General features: G+C 42.0%; 1 protein-coding gene across 1 annotated transcript in view; it reads right to left on the reverse strand.

The window, feature by feature from the left end:
- Nucleotides 1-12,865: 12,865 nt before the first annotated feature.
- FRMD4B (FERM domain containing 4B) overlaps nt 12,866-24,681 on the reverse strand; it is a 29,223-nt gene continuing 17,407 nt past the window's right edge. The window contains exons 10-11 of the mRNA XM_044675803.1: nt 18,012-18,138; nt 12,866-14,464 (exon numbers count right to left, since the gene is read on the reverse strand). Coding sequence (XP_044531738.1) covers nt 14,344-14,464; nt 18,012-18,138 — 248 coding nt within the window. The 3' untranslated portion in view covers nt 12,866-14,343. The remainder of the gene's footprint in view (nt 14,465-18,011; nt 18,139-24,681) is intronic.

Below are 24,681 nucleotides of genomic sequence, written 5' to 3' on the forward strand. Positions count from 1 at the left end.
TGAGTCATCTAGTTGTCCCAACCTGCTAATTACTAAAGTGTAATTTTAACCTTATTATTTAGTCATCTCTGATTCTTTGTAAACTCCTGGACCATACTGTCCATTGAGGTTTTCTTGGCAAAGATACTGGAGTGGTTTGCCATTTCCTTCTCCAGAGAGTTAAGGTAAATAAGGTAAAATGACTTGCCCAAGGTCATATAGCTAATGTCTGAATCTGGATTTTGTACTCAGACTTCCTTACTACAGGCCCAGAGCTCTATCCACTGAGCAATCTAGCTGCCACCCAGGCAAACGGAGACTAAATGATCCTTGTAGCTACAGAATTTAAAATCTGGAATCATATTTCTTCTTCAGTTGGTAAGTTTCCAAAACTCGTGTGTCCAAGTTATTGCAGATTTCTAAAGTCAATTAAAACAATCCTCCAAAGGCAGGTAAGTCTCATTCTCATACAATTAAAACAAGATTGAATTTTTCATCCTCAAAACAAGATACTGAGCTCAGGCTTTCACTGAAAATGCCTTGTCCTTCTCTCTCTCTTTGCAGAAACCCTGTTAAAGAGATTAAACTTTGAGAGAAGATACTTAATTTATAATAATAGCTCACATATATGGAATTAGAGTGCTAGAATGGACCTTAGAGAGAATGAAAGCCAGGCAGATCTAGCGAATGGAAATGAACCATTTTGATCTGGAGTTGTGCAAGAAGTAGGTGTAAGAAGTATAGTGTCATGCCTAGAGTCAAATCCAACCTCAGATACTTTCTAGCTGTGTGACCTTGAACAAGTCACTTAATCTTGGTTGCCTCAGTTTCCTCATCCATCAAATGAGCTGGAGAGGGAAATGGCAAACCACTCCAGTATCTATGCCAAGAAAATCCAAAATGGGGTCATGAAGAGTCAGAAGACAGTGTAAGAAACATCATTTATGTTTGGCTGTTGAATCAGAACTAAATGTATACAAAAAGCACTAACTGGCTAAATGAGCTCTTTCCTTTCTGGTTGTTATCCAGGGAAGGACGGATTTTTGCTTCTGCGTAGAGAGAAATGGAACTAGTGGTCTGCTCTCTTCACTTGGGTGGAGGCTCATGAATACATGGCCGGCCTGTCCCTTGTCTCTGGTGTGTCTATTCTTTCTGGCCCTGGTTGAAGGAATATTAGAGATGGTACAGTCTAGGATGCCACCTCCTGAGCTTCATAGGATTGGAAGAACACGTGGGGTGGGGACTTGAGTCATTAGCATCAGAAAGATGTCCTTAGTCCCTTGTTGTTACCCATAGAACCCTAAGGGAGAGATATAATGCCCTCCTTTAGGGACATAACTGGCCATTGTGAATGGGATGGAGATAAGGTAAGGACTCCCAGAGTATATAACCAAGACTTGGAAGGCATAAAGGCTCACAGACTTTCTCTCTCTCTGTCTCTCTCTCTCTGTCTCTCTCTCTCTGTCTCTCTCTCTCTGTCTCTCTCCTCCCGCTCTCTTTCTGTTTGTCTCTCTCCCTCTCTCTCTTTCTCCCTCTCTCTGTCTCTCTTCCTCTCCCTCTCTTCTCCCCCCCCCCGTCTCTGTCTCCCTCTCACTGTCTCTCTCTGTCTCTCTCCGTCTCTCTCCCTCTCCCTCTCCCTCTCTCTGTCTCCTATCTGTTTCTCTCCATCTCTCACCCTCTTTTTCACCCTTTCTCCTTCTCTCTTTCCCTCTCTCTTCCTCTCTCTGTCTCTTTCTCTTTCCCCCCTTCTCTCCCTCTCCATCTCTCCTCCCCTGCCCCCTGTCTCTATCTGTCTCTCCGTCTCTCCCACTCCACTCTTTCTCCTTCAGGTTTCCAACAATCTTTGACTCAGTCATCATGATCAAAAGGAGTCTTTTTTGACCAGAAGAAAGTATAAACCCAACAGTTGCAAAATGCCTCTCCATACACTTCAGGAGAGCACTAGGCCTTTCTATTCTGTGTCATCATGGACCTCTGGAACCAGGTTTGCCAAACATCTACATGAGTGATGGGCTCACTTCTTCTGCTTCTAAGAACTGGGGGTCTCCCTGGACAGACTTACTATAGACAGGGGCTGGATCTATGATTTCACTGGTATAGAGAAAGCATGTAAGAGGGAACTCCCTTTATCAATCCAGGTAGGCACCCACTCTGTAAGTCAGAGTTCCAGACAATTGCCTGCAGCCTTGGGAGACTAAGTGACTTGCCCAAGGTCCTACGGTCAGCCAGTGTGTATCTGGGGAAAAGAACAATTTCCCCAAAGCTGTTACTCTGCAACTAATGCATGTTTATTCAGCTGAGTATTAGCAAAGGCTTTATCTCTGGGTCAAATCCACTTGTGTATGCAGTTTCACAGAAGTTCACTACCCAGAAGCCCATTTGGCAAAACTTCGAGGTGCCCTTTCCCTTTTAAGTCTACAATCCAAAGTAGTTATAGATACCTTTTGGCCCTTGTGATGTATCGTATCAATTTAATATTTCTGAAATGTGCTCAGGAAAGGAATTTCTGGACTCTCCCTCCAGGAGCCGTTGGCAAGGGTATGAACTATATACTCCAGCAGATACTTTCCATCTTGAAATTCTTGAGATCTATTTATTCAGACTTCTGATAGCTTGGGGGGATAGGAGTGAAGAGTGAGGAAGGTGGCTAGAAAGGAGAAAAGGGCTGGAATGGACCTAAATCTGCCCCCTTGCATGAAGAGAGCCATAACTTTGTCTAAGAAAGAACCTGTGTCATTTGGTATTGGGGCACAAATTGGAGAGTCATTGATGATTTAGAGCTAGACTGGGGGCATAGAGGACATTGGACTTGGATCCAGAAGATTTATGTACTCATAGATTTAGAACTGAAAAAGACTGCAGAGACTGAGTTCAAGTCCTTCACTTTATAGATGGGGAAACTGAGGCACAGGTTAATTTAAGAATTGCTGATAGCAGCCACTTCCCAGCTGTGTGACCCTGGGCAAGTCACTTGACCCCCATTGCCCACCCTTACCAATCTTCCACCTATGAATTGCTGATAGTCATATAACCAGTGAATGCTCAAGGCAGGATTTGAACACAAGTCATCTGGACTTTAAGTCCATTGATCTATCCCCTATATTAAGGTGCCAAAGTTTGCAAAGTTTTCTATTCCAGTTGCATTACCAATACTTATTGTATCATGATCAAGAAGTCATTTTATCCTTTCTGGGCCTCAGTTTCTTTATTTATAAAAGGAGAATTGGGTTAGAAGATTCATTTTGGATTCACCTGCTATAATTCTGTTTCTAAATGGTATTAGTTCTTTCCCCCTGCTCCCAAACCCTCACCTTCCGTCTTAGAATCAATACTGTGTATTGGTTCCAAGGCAGAACAACGGTAAGGGCTAGGCAATGGGAGTTAAATGACTTACCCAGGATCACACAGCTAGAAAGTGTCTGCAGCTAGATAGAATTTTTATGAATATTGATATTTTATGTATAAATGTATTTATTTATATTTTACATATGCAAAATATATTTAGATTTATTTATAAATATATTTAGATTTATTTATAGCATACATATAAATACATTTATTTACATATAAACAAATATATTTATAAATATTATTATATTTAGAGTGGTAAGATGGTGCAGTCATCATGGATGACATCAAAGACTCAGTTGAAAGGAACATTAGAAGTCATCAAGCCCAACGCCTATATTTTATAGATAAGAAGGTCAGGGGGGGCCCAGAGAGATCAAGTGACTTGCCCAAGTCATTTGCCAGGTGAAGGAGGTGAGATTTAAACCCAGGTCCTCTCACTCCAAATCGATCAAGCTTTCTATTGTATTACAAATTGACAAGTCAACAAGTCAACAAATATTTATTAAATGCCTCCCATGTATCAGACTCTACAGATCTGTATTCAAATCCTGCCTCGAGGTCTGTATTAACTCTGTGACTTCATGTATGGTAGCTGCTGCTGTAAAATGGGGTTAGGAATTCATGCCGCCCTAATACAAGCCTATTGTGATGTTCCAATTAGATAAGACATGTAAAACACCCTAAACATGTACAAAGAATATTTGAATAAAATATATTCAATGATAATGTATGATAATGATAGTATATGATAATGATAATAAAATATTACATATTATTTTATATATAACATAAATGAAATAATTTCTTATTATTGAATTATGGTAAGCCAGTTTCCCTTGGCCTCAGAGTACTTTCTGGCTGCCAGCTTCTAGTTATGGGTGGGAGCGCGGGCATGATGAAGGGGAATTATGAATAAATTCAATAATCATTCAATATCTCCGTGTGCTGCTGAGTACTGTATCAGGCGCTGGAGATACAAAGACAAGGATGAAGCAGCTCCGGTTCTTCTATTCTGTTGGGGAGGGAACCATCCATAAACAGAAAAGTAGATGCAAAACATTTTCTATATTTGTAAAAATTGAAAAAAGTTTTGTTTTCACGGATAATTCGTAATATTTTGTAGAAATGGATAGACAAAATCGTTTGCATCCAATTCAAAGTGATCTATAGAGTTGTTTCTATTATTATATATGATGGATCTATTATATTGATTATCACAAATAACCTGAGGTAATAGGAGGAGAAGGATCCTAGGACACTGGGGGAGAGGCTTCCTGTAGGAGGGGGGATTGAAGGTTTTTTTTTTTTTTAAACCCTTAACTTCTGTGTATTGGTTTCTAGGCAGAAGAGTGGTAAGGGTGGGCAATGGGGGTCAAGTGACTTGCCCAGGGTCACACAGTTGGGAAGTGTCTGAGGCCGGATCTGAACCCAGGACTTCCCGTCTCTAGGCCTGACTCTCAATAAACTGAGCTACCCAGCTGCCCCCGACAGGAGGGATCCTTTGAGGCAGAAGCGTGGCGGGAGGGCTTCCCGCGTGTGGGTGGCACTCAAAAATGAGGTAGCAGACAGAGAACCAACAGGCAGTGCAGAAAAGAGACTTTGTCCAGATACAGAGAGATCTGGGCTTCTTGGCTGCCATGATGGAGCCCATCCTCTAGATGTCCTCCTTGACCCAACTAGTTTGCTTGGGAACGCATCTACCAGAAAATAGCACTAGCAAGATCCAGTCCTTGTTTTCAGTGAATGTTTATCCCATGATTCTCCGGAAAAAAAAAAAAATAAGTGTGCAGACACACTCGAGGCGATAGAATCGGCCTCGGGTTCTACGACAGCCTCCATTGGTCGGGGCCTCCGGGATCCTCAGCAAGAATGGGGGCTCTGTAATGAAGTGGGAACAGCCCATGAAGACAAGGATAATAATAATAAAGAAGATGACAGCCTCCTCCTTTCATCAGGGCATCTGTGAACGCTGCCCCGGGCAGGGACGTTGTCCTTCCCAGATGCACATAAAAGGTGGCCGGTCCAGCTGCAGGGGGAGCGCCCTGGCTGGGAGCCAACATGTCATTAGGCCAAGCATGCGCCGGATCGGGGGAACAGGGGGAAGAGACTCGTGTTCCCAGGTCAGCTGGGGGAGGTTCCTCTGCCCTGTTGGGTTTTCCAATGGACCTACTTCCCCCATGTTCGGTGGCAGAAGCCTTCTTAGTGTGCAACTATGAGTCAACTGAGGCAGGCTCAAGAAGTGATGAGAATCAACATTTCAGACACAAATGTGAAGATTTGTATAAAGTGATTCAGAGCAAAGAGAGTCGAATTAGGAGAACAATATACATGACCTTATAGTGTGAACAAGAATACCATTAAAAGGCAGTCAAATTCTGGCAAGCTACAATGAACGATCTTGGCTTGGAGATCTCATAATAAACATCTCTTAGTAGAGAGGTGTGAAACTAGGGGTATGGAATGGGTTATATGCTCTCAAAAGTGGTTCGCTACTAGCTGTGTGACCCTGGGCAAGTCACTTAACTCCCATTGCCTACTCCTTAGCACTCTTCTGTCTTGGAACCAATACATAGAAGGTAAGAGTTTTTTTTTTAAGAAGTGGGTAACTTCTTCAACTGTTTTTTTTTTTTTTTTTGATGTCCAGTAATTCTTTGGGATTCTTTTTGTGGGTTTCCTTGGAAAAGAGACTGGGCTGGTTTGCCATTTCCTTCTTTAATTCATTTGGCAGATGGGGAAACTGAGGCAAACAGGGTGAAGTGATTTGCTCAGGGTCACAAAGCTAGGAAGTGTCTGAGGCCAGATTTGAGCTCAGGAAGATGAGGCTTCCTGACTAGAGCCCTGGAGCTTGACCCACTGTGCCACCTAACTGCCCTCAGTTGGTTTGCTTAAATGTTAAAAGGAAAGAAGTTGCAAGGATCCTAGGCTCTTGGAGCAAAAGCTGGAAGGGACCTCCGAGGTGTCTAGTGAATCCTCTTCATTTTATAGATGAAGGAAATCATCTCGGGGAAGTGATGTGACTCAACCACAGAGGCATTATGGGTCGGTCAAAGGCAGATTCACTTTCTCTAGAAGCAGTGCTCTTTTAGGGTTAAATTGGGGAAGCAGAGAGATGAGGGGAAATGATTATGGTGTAAAAACAAAAAGCAACATTAAAAAAAACAAACCAGGCAGGAAAACTGCCCCCATGTGATCTCCCTACCTACTGCTCCCACAGTTGGACAATTGGAAATGCCGAGCTACATTCATATTTATTTGTTGGTTAGTCCCTTGGGTCCCACAGTCTGACATTTTCTCTAACAATCTCTCATTTGGCAGAATAATAACAGCAGCTGATAATCCATCACACAGGGCTTTATGGACCGAGTTTTATTTGAACCACACAACAACTCTGTGAATGTCCTTGGGTACAGACACTGGGTGATGGGCAAGAGTCACATGGGATGGGCTGTGATCTGTATCCTTGGAGGGAATGTAGCCATCAAAGGGATCAATCCATCTGAGAGTTTTACAAATGAGGAAATTCAATCTCAGAGGGATTAAGTGATTTGACTCAGATCACACAGTTAAGTGTCAAAGTTGGGATATGAATTCACTTGCTCTACCCTCTAGCACTTTGTTCACTAAAGGAAAGGGGACCAAGCAAGCATTTAATGCCTACTATGTGCCAGGCACTGTGATAAACACTTTACAAGTCTCTCATTTAATCCTCACAACAACCCTGGGAGGTAGGTGCTTTCATCTCCATTTTACAATGGAGGAAACTGAGGCAGATAGCAATGAAGAAATTTGCCCAAAGCCCATAGTTATTAATTGTCTGAGACAGGATTTGAACCCAGTCATATATCCTCTCTTCCTTTATTTTTTTTAAAACACTTTCCTTCCATCTTGGAATCAATATTGTGTATTGTTTCCAAGGCAGAAGAGGGCTAGGCAATAGGGTTAAGTGACTTGCCCAGGGTCTCACAGCTCGGAAGTATATGAGGTCAAATTTGCACCCAGGACCTTCTGTCTCCTGGCTAGGCTCTCAATCCACTGGGCCACCCAGGTACCCTTTCTCCTTTCAGTTTTTTAACATAAACATAAAACTCAAAGATTCTCAATTTAGTTAGAATTTCATTGATAAATTCAAATCTCAGTCTTATGATGAATGGATCAGTTTCCTCAACACTAGTTGCTGGTTATATCTTTGAACTGAGCCCTTGAGCTGCTTCTAGTGGGATGATCTGGTGGGGTGCTCATAGGATTCACCAATTATTCTCCTTGGGCCTCAGTTTCTCTAGTTATTCAATACAGGTAATAATTCTCTAGACTTCCTGTCCTCATAGAGCTGGGATAAGAGTAGAATGGGAGGTTTGGGGGACAGAGAAAAGCTATATAAACAAGAGGGGAGCTCTTAGCATTTTCTTAAGGCACCTATCAGCAGAACTTGGCATGGCACTTGACTTGAGGTTAGGGAGCACAGTACCCATCAGCCTCCAAAGAATACAGTGTCTGGCACATAGTAAATCCTTAATATTTTTCTTTTGTTCATCCATCCATCCATCCATCCATCCATCCATCCATCCCTCCCTCCCTCCCTCCATTCATCTAACCACTCATGTAGCTTGCTATAGGTGGGAAATTCCTGTTTAAGGGCTCTTGTATTTTCCAGCTTTGGAGATTTAACTATTTCAAACATTTCATTCCCCAGTCCTGATGAAGCATCTATGAAGTGAGCCACTTCCTTCTCCCAGTAGTTGGTGTCCCTCCCACTGGCCCATCGAATTATTTTTTTAAACCCCTATCTTCTGTCTGGTATTGGTTCCAAGGCAGAAGAGTGGTATGGCCTAGGCAACGGGGCTTAAGTGACTTGCCCAGGATCACAAAGCTAGAAAGTATCTGAGGCCAGATATGAACCCAGGACCTCCTATCTCTTGGCCTGGCTCTCTATCCATTGAGCTACCCAGTTTCCCTGTGGCCCCTTGAATTGTTAACTAGGGGGCAGCTAGGTGGCTCAGTGGATTGAGAACTAGGTCAAGAGACAGGAGGTCCTGGACTCAAATCTGACTTCAAACACTTCCCAGCTGTGCAACCCTGGGCAAGTCACTTGACCCCCATTGCCTAGCTCTTATCACTCTTCTGCCTTAGATACACAATACTGATTCTAAGACAGGTAAGGGGAAAAAAAAAAAAAAGAATGATTATCCTCAGGACAGAAAGGCTAGAGGTCCCTTATGGCCCAGGATCTTCTCTACAAGTTCTCTCCCCCAAGCCCTACAAGGAATTTCCTATTTGGGGGTGTGTTCTTGAAAGTTGCCAGGCTAGGTGGGGTCCCAGACCTAACTACCTTCCCAAAGCATTCTTTAAATGCCAATCTTGCTTCCTCCACCCTTTCTAAGAGGCACTTTTGGGGGTGGGACTTGGCTCCTTATCAGAAATATCTTCTAGACCCAACCCAGACCTGATCTCTGGTCTGAAAGGCTTTGAGCAGGTCTAGTTGGATCAGTCTTTCTGGGCTGATGAGCACCTCTGAGCTGACTAAGCCCCATGAGAGCAACTTCCTTCCCAAAAGTCAGAATTTTGGTGCAAGTTAGACATTAAAAGATCTGGCTTCAAATTCTGGCTGTCTGTACCTGTGCATCACTTCCCTTGTCTGGACCTAATGTTTTGTTGATGTGGAATCTAGAGACCCCAAACTTGTGGCCTAGGGAGATCTGATGAATCCCAAGTTTTAGGAATAGCTTGTAGGTTGGAGACCCCCAAAGCTTGTGCTTGTTCCCTGTTCCCGTGAGAATCCACCCTGAAGGGAATCTCAGGCTAGCAGTTGCAGACTGAATAATGGACCCTATCGTAAATGCTAAGTGATTCTTTTGCCTTAGAAGCTTCTCCCATTGTAGCACATCCCCCTTCTAGGGATCGAACTCAGGACCTTCAGCTTACAAGACTGACACGCTGCAGACTGTGCGCCAAAGAATCCCCCATTGCCTATCCTTACCACTCTTCTGCCTCGGAGCCAATACACTGTATTGACTCCAAGACAGAAGGTAAGGGTTAAAAAAAAATAGTGCAGGGATATTACTTAGGGTAATTTACTGGCATGGAAAAAGGCTATATTGATCAAAAAATAACTCAATTAAAAATTTATATTGATGACTATTGAGGGCAGAAAGCCGTGCGTGCATGCATGATACAGTTTGGTGATGCAGTCTAGGGAGCATTAAACCTGGAGTCAGAAAGACCAGAGTTCAAATCTAGTCTCAACATGGGGTATAATATGTAAATAGATAAAGACTATCTACACTAGGAAAGAGATACTTAAATTGGCTTCTTGGATTGGATTTCAAGACAATTGGTTATCTTTTTTAATCTACAAATTTGGTTTTATGTATTTTAAAATATTATTCTGAGGGGGAAGGAATGGATGCAAGGTTAAGAAGCCATGCATGAAAGGATTTGGAAAGACCAGCCATAAAGGGGAATGGGAGTGAAGCATTGAATTAAAGCTTGGGATTTTAAGGGGTGGAGGCGAATTCAAAGTATGGCCATCCTCTGTGCAAAGATATAGGGGCTGCAGCTGAAATGTGGACTTTGGGAAGTAACCAGTAGGTCAATTTGACCCAAACACGGAAGAATGGAAAATGGGCTTGGAAAGGCTTCTGTGCAAGAGTGGTGTGGTCTTCCGTGTTTTAGGGAGGTTACTTTGATAGATATGGAGAGTGGGAGGATAGCTGAGTGGATTGAGAGCCAGGCCCAGAGACAGGAGGTCCTGGGTTCAAATGTGACTTCAGACACTTTCTTGCTATGTGATCCTGGGCAAGTCACTTAACTCCCATTGCCTAGCCCTTACCATCCTTCTGGTTTGAAACCAATACACAGAATTGAGTCTAAGACGGAAGGTAAGGGGTTAAAAAAATAGCAGAGGGAACTTCGCAGAGCAACTAAATTATCATTATAATAGCTAACATTTCTATAATGCCTACTGTGTGCCAGGCACTGTACAATTATTATGTCATCCCATTTAAGTATCCAAGCATCAAAGCCGAATACTTTAGACCCCTCCATCCCTTCCTCTGTTCCCTCGTCCCTTGCCTTCTCTTCCTCCTCATCCCCCTCTCACTCCAGCGTACCCCATATAAATGATGCCTCTCTTCAAGAACAAGTAATGAGCTGGATGCAGCAAATTACTTCTGCTGTCTTCATTTAGAAGTAAAAAATGTTTTGTTTGTTATCTTTATAATAGAAATATGATTTATGCTCTTCATTACTAGATGGCATTCTTGTGATAAAGATGCACGAGGCTGGGATGAGTCTTCCAGGAGGGGCAGCGCAGCTTGGTGACGAGAAGGCTCGCTCCTAGCGCTGGGGCCATCTCCCCCAGCTTTACAAATGAGGAAACTGAGGCTTTCAACACCATCTTTGTCTCTTGTCATTTTAGAACTTTATATATTGTATTATTATAATTTATATTAACTTTATAACAAACATACAAAAATGTGTTCGACATCATCACTTTTTCAAATTGAGCCAAATTACCAAGTAGATCTTCCGTGTTCCCATTTTTATGGTTATGTTTCCATGAGGGTGGGGTAATTCTTTATTGCTTTTTCATGATAAAACATACAAGATATTTACTGAACAGCAGAATAATGCTGGATTTGGGGACTGAAGACTTGGCTTAAAAAGGCAAGTCACTTAACCTCTGTGCCTCAGTTTCTTTATTTGTAAAACGAGGCAATTGGACTGAATGAGCTCTGTGTTCTCTTGCAAAGAATTGGAATTCAAAAAATGCTATTTTCATGGAAGATGGTTATCTGCAGGGGACTATCAGATGCACTCCATGGCTTGGTCCTGAATTTATTTGCTGGCATTCTCAAAGGCCAACTCACTCTGGGTGTAATCAGCTCATGCATCTCTTCCTACAGAGACAGACCTTCACTTCATTCCTTAGAGGTTGGGGCAGAGGGGGAGAGAGTGTTGGTAAAGGGAAGACCCCAAAGCAAGAGAAAACAGGAGACATCCAAACCCACATCTCAGCGCCCTGGCCCTTCTGCCCAATGCTAGTTATTGTCCTGGTCATGATCCTCAATGTCTTTTCCCATTTTTTTCCCCCTAATCACAGGGAGAGGAATTGGATTCAGTATTTCCTTCATATAGAAAACTCCCTAGATGAAGAAAATCCCTTTGGAGGGAGTTTCCCTTAAGCCTCAGAAAATTGCCCAAAGCACTGGAAGGTTGGGAGAACTCTCCAGGGTCACACATACAGGATATGTTGGAGGTCTTCCACATTCCAAGACTGTCTCTTTATCCACCATACCACACTTTTGCTGGTATGGTGCTGTTGTTTCCTGTCATTCTGACTCTTCGTGACCTCATTTGGGGTTTTCTTAGCAAAGACACTCAAAGTGGTTTGCTATTTTCTTTACCAGCTAATTTTCAGATGAGGAAACTGAGGCCAACAAGGTTAAGTGGCTAGGACAGGGTCATACAACTAATAAATGAGGCCACCTAGCTGCCCTATACTATACTATCTCTCCACCAAGTTTCAGGTCTTATTAGATCTAGGTTCAAATCTGGCCTCAGACCCTTCCTAGCTATGTGTCCCTGGACAAGTCACTTAACTCCAATTGCCTAGCCCTTATGTTCTAAAATATTCATAGCAGTTCTTTTTGTTGCAGAAAAGAAATAGAAATTGAATGGCTGCCCATCAACTGTAAACAAGTTGTGGCATATGATTGTGATGGAATGAATACTACACTACTGTGCCATAAGAAATGATGAACAGGTAAATTTTGGAAAATCATGGAAAGACCTACATGAAATTATGAAGAGGGAGACAAGCAGAACCAAGGGAACATTATATACAGCAGTCATTGTTTGAGGAACTTGTGTATGGCCATCTCCAGAGAAAGAACTGATAAATAGAAATGATATATAAATGGGGAGAGGGAAGGGAGTTAACTGGCTATTTTAATGTAACAGATAAATTTTAAAAGACAGAAGGCAAGAGTTAAAAAAAATTCCTATTAAATCTCTCTCGTCTTTGTTCAAAGTCATATGAACTATAATTGCTAGGTTCCACAGAGGATACAAAACTCCCCAGACCAAGAGTCCAAGATAGCTGTCAAAGGCTCACTGATTAATGACTGGCAGGAACTGTAGTTCAACTCCTTCATCTTACAGATAAGGAGACTAAGGCTAGAGAGGTTAGCAATTTTGTGTGGAGTCACCGAGCTAAGGTCTGGTGTGAGATTTGAACCTGGGGATGATGACTCTGAAGAAGGATTTCAGTGGTTCTTTCCTTTGTCTGACCAAAAATGGACAAATACTTCATTATTTTCAGTAGCACACTTTCAGTTTATTGACCTATGTGAAAATAATAGGTCTTCAAAGTCAGAATAAGAAAAAGATATGCAAAAGGGCATTTCTGTTCCTAGTGGGATTATACAAATATGCAAAAAAAGGAATTAAGTTAAATTTTCTGTTTTAATTCTCCACTCCCCTCCCTGCCAAAACAAAACAAAACAAAACTTCATTTCTAATGATACAAATGACTAAGGACCAGTTTAACAAAACCATCTTTATGTATATATTACATGCTTTGGGATATAGGTAAAAAAATGTTCCAAAAAGTTGATCAGAAACGTTTCTATTCACAATATACACAAGGAGTTACTAATCATCTGTATAAAAAGAAAAAAAAAAAAAAAAGAAGACGCCAGAGCACCTTTGATGGGATTCTGAAGCACAGCACGGGATGAGAAACAAGAATCCTTTTTACGAACAAGGAAAGTGAGCGCTTCTGAAAAATCCTGCATTGACTCACAATTTGTTCCTCCAAAGAAAATACGAGGTAGCTTTTAGCCTCATAATTCAATCAACTGCATCACGGAACTCTTTTTTATTGTTTTTTTTAGGAGCACTCTTATGGATGTCACTCAGTGACCTGGAATCACACCTGGGGATCAGATAATGGTGCTCAATCCTAATGCCCACAATCGTAAGGCACGGTTATTCTGGGTGTTGGTTTCTGTTTTTTGCATCGCCTTAAAATACTGGCCATCACAGTGTGTTCTCTTTAAAACGTTATGACCATGGGAGCAATCCTTAGCCCAGTGGCCAAGAAGAATGGCGGCCCAATGGGATCATTAGCAACCGAACAGTAGTTCACCATGTGTGTGGAGCTCATCAGCACAGTGAAATGGTACCTTTGGAAATGTACAAAGCACATTTATAAATAATTCGACATATTGCTCCATCTCCCATTTGGGCTACCATGAAGAAAGTCCTATTTTGGGCTGCTATAGCAACTCCCGAGCCTCGTCTGGACCTCTTTCCCTCCCTCCCTCCCCAGAATCCACTTCACGGTGCTCTTGAAAACATCACTCTGTACGTCACCCTAAACACGTTTAAACCCATTCAGACCTCCAAAAAAATCCAGCCTTCCTTCAAGTAAATTTTCCAATACTGTCTAAAATCTGCCAGTCCTCACATGCCAGTATGGGACACTTCCTAAACTCATGAATCCATACGTTTGTCATTGTGAGCTCATGCCTGGAAAAATGTCAAGTGTTGCTTTTCTTCAATTTATCCATCTGAATTGTGCTCTGAAAATCCCACTTTCTCTTGAAAAAAGTCCCCCCTTTTGATCTGAGCTTTAGCCGACAACACCTAAAAAGTGCTTGCTGAACATAAATACTTCAACCAAGTACCACATCTTGTTGAGGGTTAAAAGGGGGGTGGGGGGTGGGAAACAACAAAAACTGCCATCGAACCACGGCCCAAGCTCACTCGGTCATCTTCACTTGGGAGTTTGAAGAACAAGTTTAGGGCTTTTAGGTGGTGGTGGTACTTGGTTCTCTTTAAAAGAAAAGATGAAAAAAACCTGGTGTCTGTGGGCTCTGAAGACTTGAGTCTCCTTCAGCTTTTGCTGTTTGGGGAATCTCTGAAGATGTCCTTTTCAGAAGAACAGCACACTGGGCAAGGCACACTGGGGTTAGAATGCAGAGCTTGAACAAAAGTGGTCCTGGGGGCAGTTCAGACTAATGTTCCAGGTTTTGAATCTTCGTGCCAATAGAGCCTCTGTTCGTTATTGTCCAGGTCGTTTTCCAGCCGGCTCCCATCTGTACAGTCCAGTTGACTGGCCTCGGCGTACTGTCTAAGAACAAAAAATGTGGAAAAAGTCATTGCTCTGGGACCATCTCTGTATGTGCCTTTTTTTTAGTTAGTTAGTTAAGTTTGTTTTTTTTTTTTTAAACCCCTACCTTCTGTCTTAGAACCAATTCTATGTATTGGTTCCAAGGCAGAAGAATGATAAGAGCTAGGCAATGGGTTTGTTAAGGGACTTGCCCAAGGTCACAGAGCTGGGAAGTGTCTGAGGCCAGATTTGAACCCAGGACCTCCTGTCTCTAGGCCTGGCTCTCAATCCACTAAGCCAACCCAGCTGCCCTCTGTATGTACTTTTAAATGACAGAAAAAAACAAGAAGGAAAATTAGTAGAAAAACTAAAGATAGTTAGTAGAAACCACATTTTAAAATTCAATGGGCATCACAATGTTATGTGCCCGTATTAGGGGCGACACCAAGGTTTCCCCCCACTCCCCTTCAAAGCCACTGGTGTAATCTTGAATGTCACCAGTGTCTAGATCATAAGAACCAGAGTAATTTAGCAAATGGCACTGAATTAGAAAGCTACAGGCAGCTGAAATGATCATACTGAGGCCATTCCATCATGATGCATTCCAAGAAGCTATAACCTCCACAATGGCACGAAATATTAGCAGGTTAGGCGATTAGTAGCAAAAATTCACTTTATACATTTCCACACCTTACAGAGAAGAGAGAAAAACTTCTTTGAAGTACAATGAGGTGAAAATAGGCTAATTTAACCAACTCACTGTGTGTTTTCCTGGATATTAAAAAAAACATAGGCAGCGATTCCCCGATTTCACACGCTATTTATTTATCAAGAGCAAACAGATTTATCACACATGAAGCAATGCACACAAATGGAAAATGCTGTACTTACTACTGCTGGCTATATTGAGCATAAGAGAATTTAAAAATGAGCTCATTTCTGCAGATACAACCATTCGCCCGGACAGAAGCCCTTTGTTCTGCCTGATGACAGGTGGTGTTGGCCAGGGAGAAAGGAACATGGGAAACAGGAAATAAAAGGACAGTTGCTTGAAGGGAGAAGAAAAACAATACCAATTTATGGCCGCAGGGCTAGGAACTAGACTGGAGCACAACAGAGGGTCACCGAGGACTTGGGAGCTGGAGGGCATCTTTGACCTTCCTCATGTTAGAGGAGGAAAATTGAGCCCAAGTTAAGTGACTCGCCCAAGGTCAGACAAACCAGGCTAAGACTGTACACGATGTCTATGCACCCGTCTTCCAAAATAGCATCAATCTAGCCAATCCACTTTTAGCTTTCTTTGTCCCTTCCTGTCTCTCCGCCCCAAGATAACCAAAAGGTGTGTAACTGCGATGGAATCTACATTGGCAGAGTACCTTGCCATGGATGATAACATAAATCCAGTGGAGAAGTGGAATGTCCTGTGTTCTCTAAGGATCAGATATTCAATTTATAGAAACACTGAAGGTGAGAATTTCAAATACTTCTCTTTAAGTTTAATCAACCGAGCAGTCCTAACAAAGTTCCTTATCTTTCTTTTCGGAAAACACTGTCTTTCTTAGATTTAAATTATGATTGTGACTGTTTGGGAAAATTTCCCAGGTTTCGGCCTTCCAGAAGGTTGTCTTCTGATTATGTGCCATAAATCCTTCAGACAGTGGGAGTTAAGGCACATCAGATGGTCGTAGTAACCCACGTAGGTTAATAAATTATTAAGGATCCTGGGAGTAGCTTATAATTTCTAGTTCGTCATGCTTCTTTTCAAAAGGACAACCCCAAAATTTAAATTAAAAAAGAAAAAGAAAAAATGAATAACATGGAAATAAGTATCAAGTGATAGATAACATTTGTACAACCCAGTGGAACTGCTTATCGGCTCTGGAGGGGGAGGGAGGAAAAAGGGAAGGGAAAAAAAGAGTCATGTAAACATGGAAAAATATTTAAAAAATAAAACTTAAATCAAAAGGACAACCCCCTTCATCAGGGCATCTTGGGTAGTCTGAATTACATTAACAATCTGGAAGGAGCAGGTTCTCTTGAAAAAGTATTTCTTGGCTCTGACAAGATTTGTGTCTAAGAGGCCACAAATGTCTTAGACCCAGTCAAAAAAATATATATTGCCTATGTCTTTTCTGACTGAGTCTGAAAGGCAAGTAAGACACTTTATAAACACGAAAACTATTTGTGAAAACACAATCCATCCTGGTTAGAAGAATAGCCTTCCCTCAGGGGAGAAAAAAAGAGAAATTCAAATTCTGGGCCCAAGATCAGAGTGGTGGGTTTTTATTTGAGCATCACTTGTTGCTGTAAATCCTCTGACTTCCTTTAAGATATATTTTCACTAAAATTTTCCTTTGAACAAACTCTTTCTTGAGTTGAGATAACTGGCCTCCAACCAGATAATGAGAACTGCTGATACTACTATGGCTCGAAAACACAGAAAACACTCAGTTCACCCTCTACTCTGCCAGTGTAGACAAAGCAATTCTAAGAGATTGTAAGTTGCCTTCATTAATGGGAGAATCTCTCTCTTCACTGGGAGCTCTCTATTACCATTAAAATCACAGGCCCCATTGGATAATGAAAAAATAAACAACCAACTGTCTTCTGAGACTCCTTCGGTGTTTCCCTGAATGCTTATGAAAGCCTGGCTTTAAGAAAGACTGACAGCTGGTTGCTTCTGTCAACTTCTTAGAGGAAGCAGGTTCAGGACAGAAATAAACAGCAACATTTGCTTGAAATTAAGCTTGCCAACTGTCTGATAGGATTTTGATAATAAAAGGGCGGCTTTGTAGTTGAGGCGTTTGCCGTCTGCTTTTAATAAATTATTTTAATTTCACTTAATTTTAATTCATCAACAATAATAATAGGTAGCATTTATATAGCACTTTAAGGCTTGTTGAAAGGTAATTTTAATTTTAAAATGTAATTTAATCCCTCTGTTCTGTTTTGCATACCGAAATGCTCATTCTGCATGGTTGGTGCTTGTTTAAAATGAAATTTTAAAATGAAAATGAACAAAGGGTTTAAATCCTGCCCCTGACATAGCCTGGGCTGCAAGCCTGTGGGTGAGTTACTTAGCTCCCTAGTGATGCAAAGGACCCTCTGAGACCACAAGTTATAGGTGACTTCCTAACAAGGTACATATCTGCACTGGCAGAATAAGCTCCTAGACCGGAGAGTACTACCGAGGAATGAAAGCACGGGTTTAGAACCCAGACTGAATTCCTACAGTACTTACCTCAGAGGGTTGTCAGGAAACTCAGAGGAGAGCCTGTGTGTAAAGAGCTTTGCAAATTATAAAGCCTGATAGGAACATCAATTATTATTATTATACTATAGAATGGGCGCAGTAATGGGGACAGGGCTGGGGTACAGAATAAACCCTGTAACTCAGCATAGTGCTCTATATACACAGAGAAAAACATTCAGCATACTCTAAGTTCCTACAAACATATCCTGGAAATCTTTTTTTTAAGTTAAAGAGGATCCTCTAGACGTGGATTGAGGTCTTCCTTTCTATAGAAGGTTGCCAGAAGGCTTAGAGCAACTATTTGTCTATTCTCACCTGCTTGGAGGTGGCAAAGGACTGTAGACATTGCCATAGCAGCTGGTATAGGAAGAATGTGAGAGAGGATCAGCCAGCCCCAATGTTATCTGTGTCCTCCAGTTCCCAGATGCAGTTGTGGAAGACACTAGGAATAAATAACAAAGAATCATGAGTTCAGCAGGAGTTGAATCAGCAAAGACATCAGGAAACAACGAGTACCTGAACTTTTTTTCTGAAGGTCCCTGATTCCCAGCAGTCATGAAAACGGGATGGAGGTGGTGGTGGCTATACAAAAGAAACTTCCCTCAAAAGTTAAAATCGGAGGTAATTTCTTACATGATGCAAGAAGCTTCCCACTCAAGAATGGTTGGTAGAGGGGGCAGCTAGGTGGCTCAGTGGATAGAGGCAGGTCTAGAGACAGGAGGTTCTAGGTTCAAATCTGCCTGTGTGACCCTGGGAAAGTCACAATTTCCACTATCTGGTCCTACTGCTTTTCTGTTCAGGAACCAATACATTGGATTATATTGATTATAAGACAGAAGTTAAGAGTTAAAAAAAAAAGGGGGGGGGTGATGGTGGCAGAATGTATCACAATTTCATTCTCTCAATAAAGTAAGAATGGTGGCACTTGCTTCTTCCCTTATCTAGATGCTCTGAGCAGGATAAAAGCATTATATGTCCCTCTGAACTTTCCTTAAGAAAATCACTATGCAGAGCGGGGTGGGCACAATTAGTTATTATTTCCTAACCCCTGAAACAATATTACATTCAGCAAAAGAACCTGACCTTTTCTGAATTTTATAGCTTGCCTTCTACCTAGCCCAGGTGGCTGAGGAGGGAGGGGATCAGAGGTGAGAAGATTCATTTCAAGAGAGGGAGTAAATTGGAATGAGAAACAACCTGGAGGCTCCAAGTAATCCTGGGCTTCAGGGATAGTTATTATACATTCTACCAAACCAGTTTTCCTCCATGCCTGGGATGGCCCTGCTGACCCCACAACATGGGGAATAGTCAGAAACTGATCAACATCAGGACCACAGTCATCTGTCTTACTCCTTTGTCTCCCACTCTCCAATTCCATAAAAACACAAGCCAAAACACTGTTTACTTTATGCCTAACAGTCTGCCCTCACTGCTAGTCTCTGCCCCCTTTAGAGTACCTCCTAATGCATTTCTCTTGTATATACATAGTATTTTCATGTTGTCTCTGTATTGCTCTTGTATACAGTGTTTTCATGATGTCTCTGTATTTTTCTTGTATATACAATGTTTTCATGTTGTCTTTTCCATTAGACTAGAAGCTCCTTGTGGGCAGGAACTATTTCATTATATCCCAAGTGCTTAGTATAGCTTCTACCAGTTTTACCAATTACTTTAACATTATCCAAATATGACTGAAAATGGAACTGACATGTTCTGGCAGAATTCTGTAGCTCTGACTGTTGAGAAGTATGTGTGGAAATGCCCATGTTGGGGTATAACTATGAGGGAAATATTGTCTCCTTTCCGGCAATGTCCTTTAAATCTCAGTAGAACTATGTGGCTACATGACCCCAAGTGAGCCATTTCTCTTCCTGGGACCATTTCCTCAATTGTCAAATGTGAGAGTTAATAGCCTTATCTACTTCTATAGATTCCTCCAAAGGGGTAATGAAAGGGTAAGAATGTTCTGCTTGATGTTTAATGTTCCTCACACATATTTCATTTCCCATCTCTGTATTTCCATAGACAATTTCTCCTTCATGGCTGGGATGCCTTCTCCTCTAGCCTCCATTAGGATTTAGCTCAAGCCCATTGGCTGCCTACTTTCTGGCACCATCACCTTCTCCTTCCTACTTTTCCAGTTGCGCGCCAACTTCTCCCTGGTGTGCCCACTCTACTCTGACTCTTAGGTCTGAGCTCCTCCAGCTCTTCATGTCCCTCCTCAGCTGAATCTGGTCATTTACCCCACTCTGATGAGTAGGCAGTCTCTCCAGGGGCAATTGTTTGAGCAAGATGGAGAAAAACCAGTCATTACTATTGGCCCTGCAGCACAAGTCTGTGTTGTCTCCCTTAATTAGAACGTGACCTCCTTGAGAGAAGAGACTGTCTTGCCTTTCTATTTTAATTACCAATACTTAGTAGAATGCTTGGCACAGTCAGGGCTTAATAAAAGCTTTTTCATTCATTCATTCCATTGCGCACATATGTTGTTTCCAAAAGGTTAGTGCTCTTTATCAGGGTGTGCTGCCAGAATGGAAGCTCCCTCCTTAGGGCAGGAACTTTTATTTCTGTCACAGTATCCTCAGCACCAAGCCCTGTGCTGGGCACTTAGGAGGGATCTAATAAAACCTTTGTGGTTAAATGATTGCTTTCCAGGGCGCCTAGATCAAACGACTGTAGGGAAGGCCATGGCCCCAGGAGTGTGATCAAGCTCTGGGGGCCTGGGTCAGCCATTAAACAAAATGACTAACACATACCCAAATAACTGGCAGCTGATGATACCTGCCTTTCTTCCCCTGACTTGAAAAATGACTCGATGTCTGTCTTCTAAAACATTCTGAACCACTTTTGTGCTGTGCACCCCATGACAAATCTTGTGGAGCCTGTTTAACCCATTTCTAAATGTTTTAAAATAATTTTACATTGGGGCAGCTAGGCCTACAGACAGGAAGTCCCAGTTTCAGAAATGTCCCAGCTGTGTGGCCCTGGGTAAGCCATTTAACCCCCATTGCCTAGCCCTCACCTTTCTTTTGCCTTGGAACCAATATGTTATATTGATTCTAAAATATAAAGTAGGGGGGCAGCTGGGTAGCTCAGTGGATTGAGAGTCAGGCCTAGAGACAGGAGGTCCTAGGTTCAAATCCAGCCTCAGACACTGCCCAGCTGTGTGACCCTGGGCAAGTCACTTGACCCACCATTGCCTTCCCTTACCACTCTTCCACCAAGGAGCCAATACACAGAAGTTAAGAGTTTAAAAAAATAAAAATAAAATGTAAAGTAAAGGTTTTAAAAAAATTAAATAAATTCAATGAAATGCTAAATTTAAGTTTGTTTAGTGAAAATAAAGTTGAATTTTTTCATCTAGGGTCACAGACTCCCCAAAATCTAGTCATGGGCTTCTGGACCTCAAGTTAAGAAACTCTGTCCTTAAAGAAATAACTTTTTTTATTTTTCATCTCAAATTGGTAGCAAATGATTTTTCAACTACTGTCAATGGCAGTTTATTCTTCATTCAATTCAATTAATAAGTATTTGTTGAGCACTTAGTATGTCAGGCACTTTGCCAGGCTTGGAGAAGACAACCCCACTGCCTCCCCTGCCCCAGACCAATCTCTACCCTTAAGCACTTTACATTCAAATGGCTCTCTCCTGTGGTCTAACTTTAAAAAGAAGTTTTGAGCATAATTTGGATTTGCAGCCACATAGTTTAAGTCCTAATAACAACGAATGGAAGAAGTCTCCTTTTTAATGAGTGGCCCAAGCCTGGTGAAGAAGAAAGCACAAACCACTCAGAAAAAAGAAACCAGCCCAATTCCTACTCAGGTGCTCAAACTGACAACTCACTTAGCTACAACTTCTGCTGGGAAAACCTTTGATTTTGGAGAGATCAATCGGTTCCCTGCCCTGGCATTACCCATTATACCTTTCAATCTAACTCCTTGACCCCCATCGTGCCACCTCTACCGCCCCTCCCAGCCCCCACATCCTTATCAATCTAAACCTTAAAATTTAATGAACCTTTTGAAAAACATTTAGAAAACGTTGTCTCCTTCTTTGCCCACTGCCAAGTTCTTCCAGAGAATCAGGAGCTTTATAGAAGGCAGACTTAATACAAATCTCGAGACACAAACGAGGAGGGTCCTCAGGCTATTAGAGGAGGGGGTTGGAGTGGGGCTAAAGTTTTAAACATGACTTAATTCTCCTTTCACATCAGAAGTGGGAGGAGATGTGAGAGTACACTGAAAAAACTCTGCAGGGACAAATTTGAAATATGGTTATAATGAACAACTAGAAATACCTTAAAAACAACAACAACAAAAAAAAACAACCCTGAACTCCCATCTTAGAATTAATATTGTGTATTGGTTCAAAGGCAGAAGAGCAGTAAGGACTAGGCAATGAGGGTTAAGTGACTTGCCCAGGGTCACATAGCTAGGAAGTGGCTGGGGCTAAATTTGAACCCAGGACCTCCCATCTCTGGGTCTGGCTGGCTCTCAATCCACTGAGACACCCAGCTGCCCTCAACAACATCTATTTAAAAAACCTTTTGTACAGGAAAGGAAACACAACATTACTTTTGAACCTTAAAAATTTATACTTTCTACAGTTCTGATGTCCAAGTACAGATCACTGGTGCTAAATGCCTATTGAATAAAATATAAATTCATATGTTGGCATAGTCCAGTGGGCAGAGAGCCAACTTTGGAGTCAAGAAGACCTTGGTTGAAGACCCACCTCTATTACCTACGGTGTTATCCTGGGTAAGTCACTTAGCCTTAGCCATCCCTGCATTGGTAGAAGGTATTTCCTTACCAAGAGTTTCCCATTTCACTGAAGTCACTGGCTCAGTCCTCCAAAATAAAGCATAGCCTTCTTTCCATTTGCTCTCCTACTTCCAAATTACTCTATACCTTTTTTGTTTATGGTTTACCAATAGAATGTAATCTCCTTGAAGGCAAGGTCTTCATTTTTACATAGCACATAGTCGGTGATTAATTAATGCTTATTTCCTGACAAGGCATTAAGGGGAGCAACTGTCTTGATTCCAAACTTCAGCTTGATTTCACATCTTTCCCAGACTCTAGGTTCCAGCCCTTTAGGACAATAAGACGTTTCTCATCCTGTTCTTTCCTGTCTGTCTTTAGTGTGTTCTTGTCTCTCATTCTGGGAATGGATCCCCACTACTACAACTGCCAAAATATTCCAGTGAAGGCTATCCTTCCTTAGACCTCTGATAGAAGTGACCCTCTTCTTCCCTGATCTTTCATGTTAGTCATGGAATACCTTGAATATTTTGAGTTCTTGGCATCCATGGTGCCTCCCCTACAAGACTTTAATTAGCCCCCTTTGAGAGCAGCTTTCATCTCTCATCTTTGTACATTTGGATCTCCCACATCATGCCTGTCCAAATCAAAACTCTTTCTTATCACTGTTAATCTGGTCCTTTTTCTTCACTTTCCTACTTGTTAAGAGCAGAGATGTCAAACCAAGGATTCTATCATTTACTGTTACAAAACCCCCCAGTATGACATCCCCAACAAGATTAAAACATCAATGGGGGGGAGGAAGGGGGAGCTGGGTAGCTCGGTAGTTCAGTGGATTGAGAGCCAAGCCTAGAGACAGGAGGTCCTAGGTTCAAATCTGGCCTCAGCCACTTCCCAGCTGTGTGACCCTGGACAAGTCACTTGACCCCCATTGCCTACCCTTACCACTCTTCTGCCCTGGAGCCAATATACAGTACTAACTCCAAGACGGAAGGTGAGGGTTTAAAAAAAAACAAACCAAAAAACATCAATGGCAAATTCTGAACAGAAGAAGTAAAAATACATCACAACATTGTGAATGTAACAACTTTGTGGTTTTCTAAACCCTCAAGTGTGTGTGAGCCCTCAAGTACCTGTTTCTGAGTTTGATTCTCCTACTTTAGAGGGTCACAAAAACCCTTATGGACACTCAGTGTTACAATCTCAGAATCATCCTTAACTTTCCCCCCTCTCTCTCCTCCCAAATGTCTGGCCAGCAGCCAAACCCTGTAGATCTCTCTCCCACTATAGTTTTCCCATCTGTCATCCCCTTTTCTCCACTCACTCAGAAGCCACATTAGTCGATGCCCCTACTGTGTCTAAACTGGGGCTATTGTATTAGTCTCTCGGAATTGCCTTTGGTCCCTACGCTACCTTCCAACCTGCTGCCAAATGGTTTTCGGAAAGCATGAGGTTGTATTCCAGCTCAGAAACCTCTAGAGGTTGCCCATTGTTTCTAGGAAAGAGGGTCTTAATCTGTGGTCTGTGAACCTGGTCTTTAAAATATCTAGGTAACTATTTCAATATTGTAGATTTTCTTTGTGATCCCATATATTTTACACTAAACATTTACAAATGCTATTTTGAGAAAGGATCCACAGGCTTCAGTGGACAACCTGAGGAATCCAGGACACCAAAAAGGCTAAGAACTTTTGTCTTGGGTTGTCTTCAGTTATGTCTGACTCTTTATGACCCCATTTGAGATTCTCCTGGCAGAGATACTGGCGTGGTTTGCCATTTCCTTCTCTAGTTCATTTGCAGATGAGGAAACAGAGTCACACAGCTAGTAGTGAGGCCAGATTTTTTAAAAAACCCTTACCTTCTGTTTTAGAATCAATACTGTGTATTGGTTCCAAGGCAGAAGAGCAATAAGGGCTAGGAAATTGGAGTTAAGCGACTTCCCCAGGGACACACAGAGAGGAAGTGTCTGAGGTCAGAGTTGAGCCTAGGACCTCTTATCTCCAGGTCTGGCTCTTTGTCCACTGAGCCACCTACCTGCCCCATTTCAGTAATTTTTTACATGTTGTTATCTGCATTTACTCATCTGTTTCCATGTAGTCCATTAGAATTTAAGCTTCTTAATGGCAGGGAAGGTTTTCTTTGTTTTTTTTTTCTTTGTATCCTCTGCTTGAAGCACAGTTAATGTCTTCCCCAAGTGTAGCATGAACCAAATAAATGCTGGC

This window comes from Gracilinanus agilis, chromosome 1, assembly GCF_016433145.1.
Source record: "Gracilinanus agilis isolate LMUSP501 chromosome 1, AgileGrace, whole genome shotgun sequence".
NCBI classification, from domain to species: Eukaryota; Metazoa; Chordata; class Mammalia; order Didelphimorphia; family Didelphidae; genus Gracilinanus; species Gracilinanus agilis.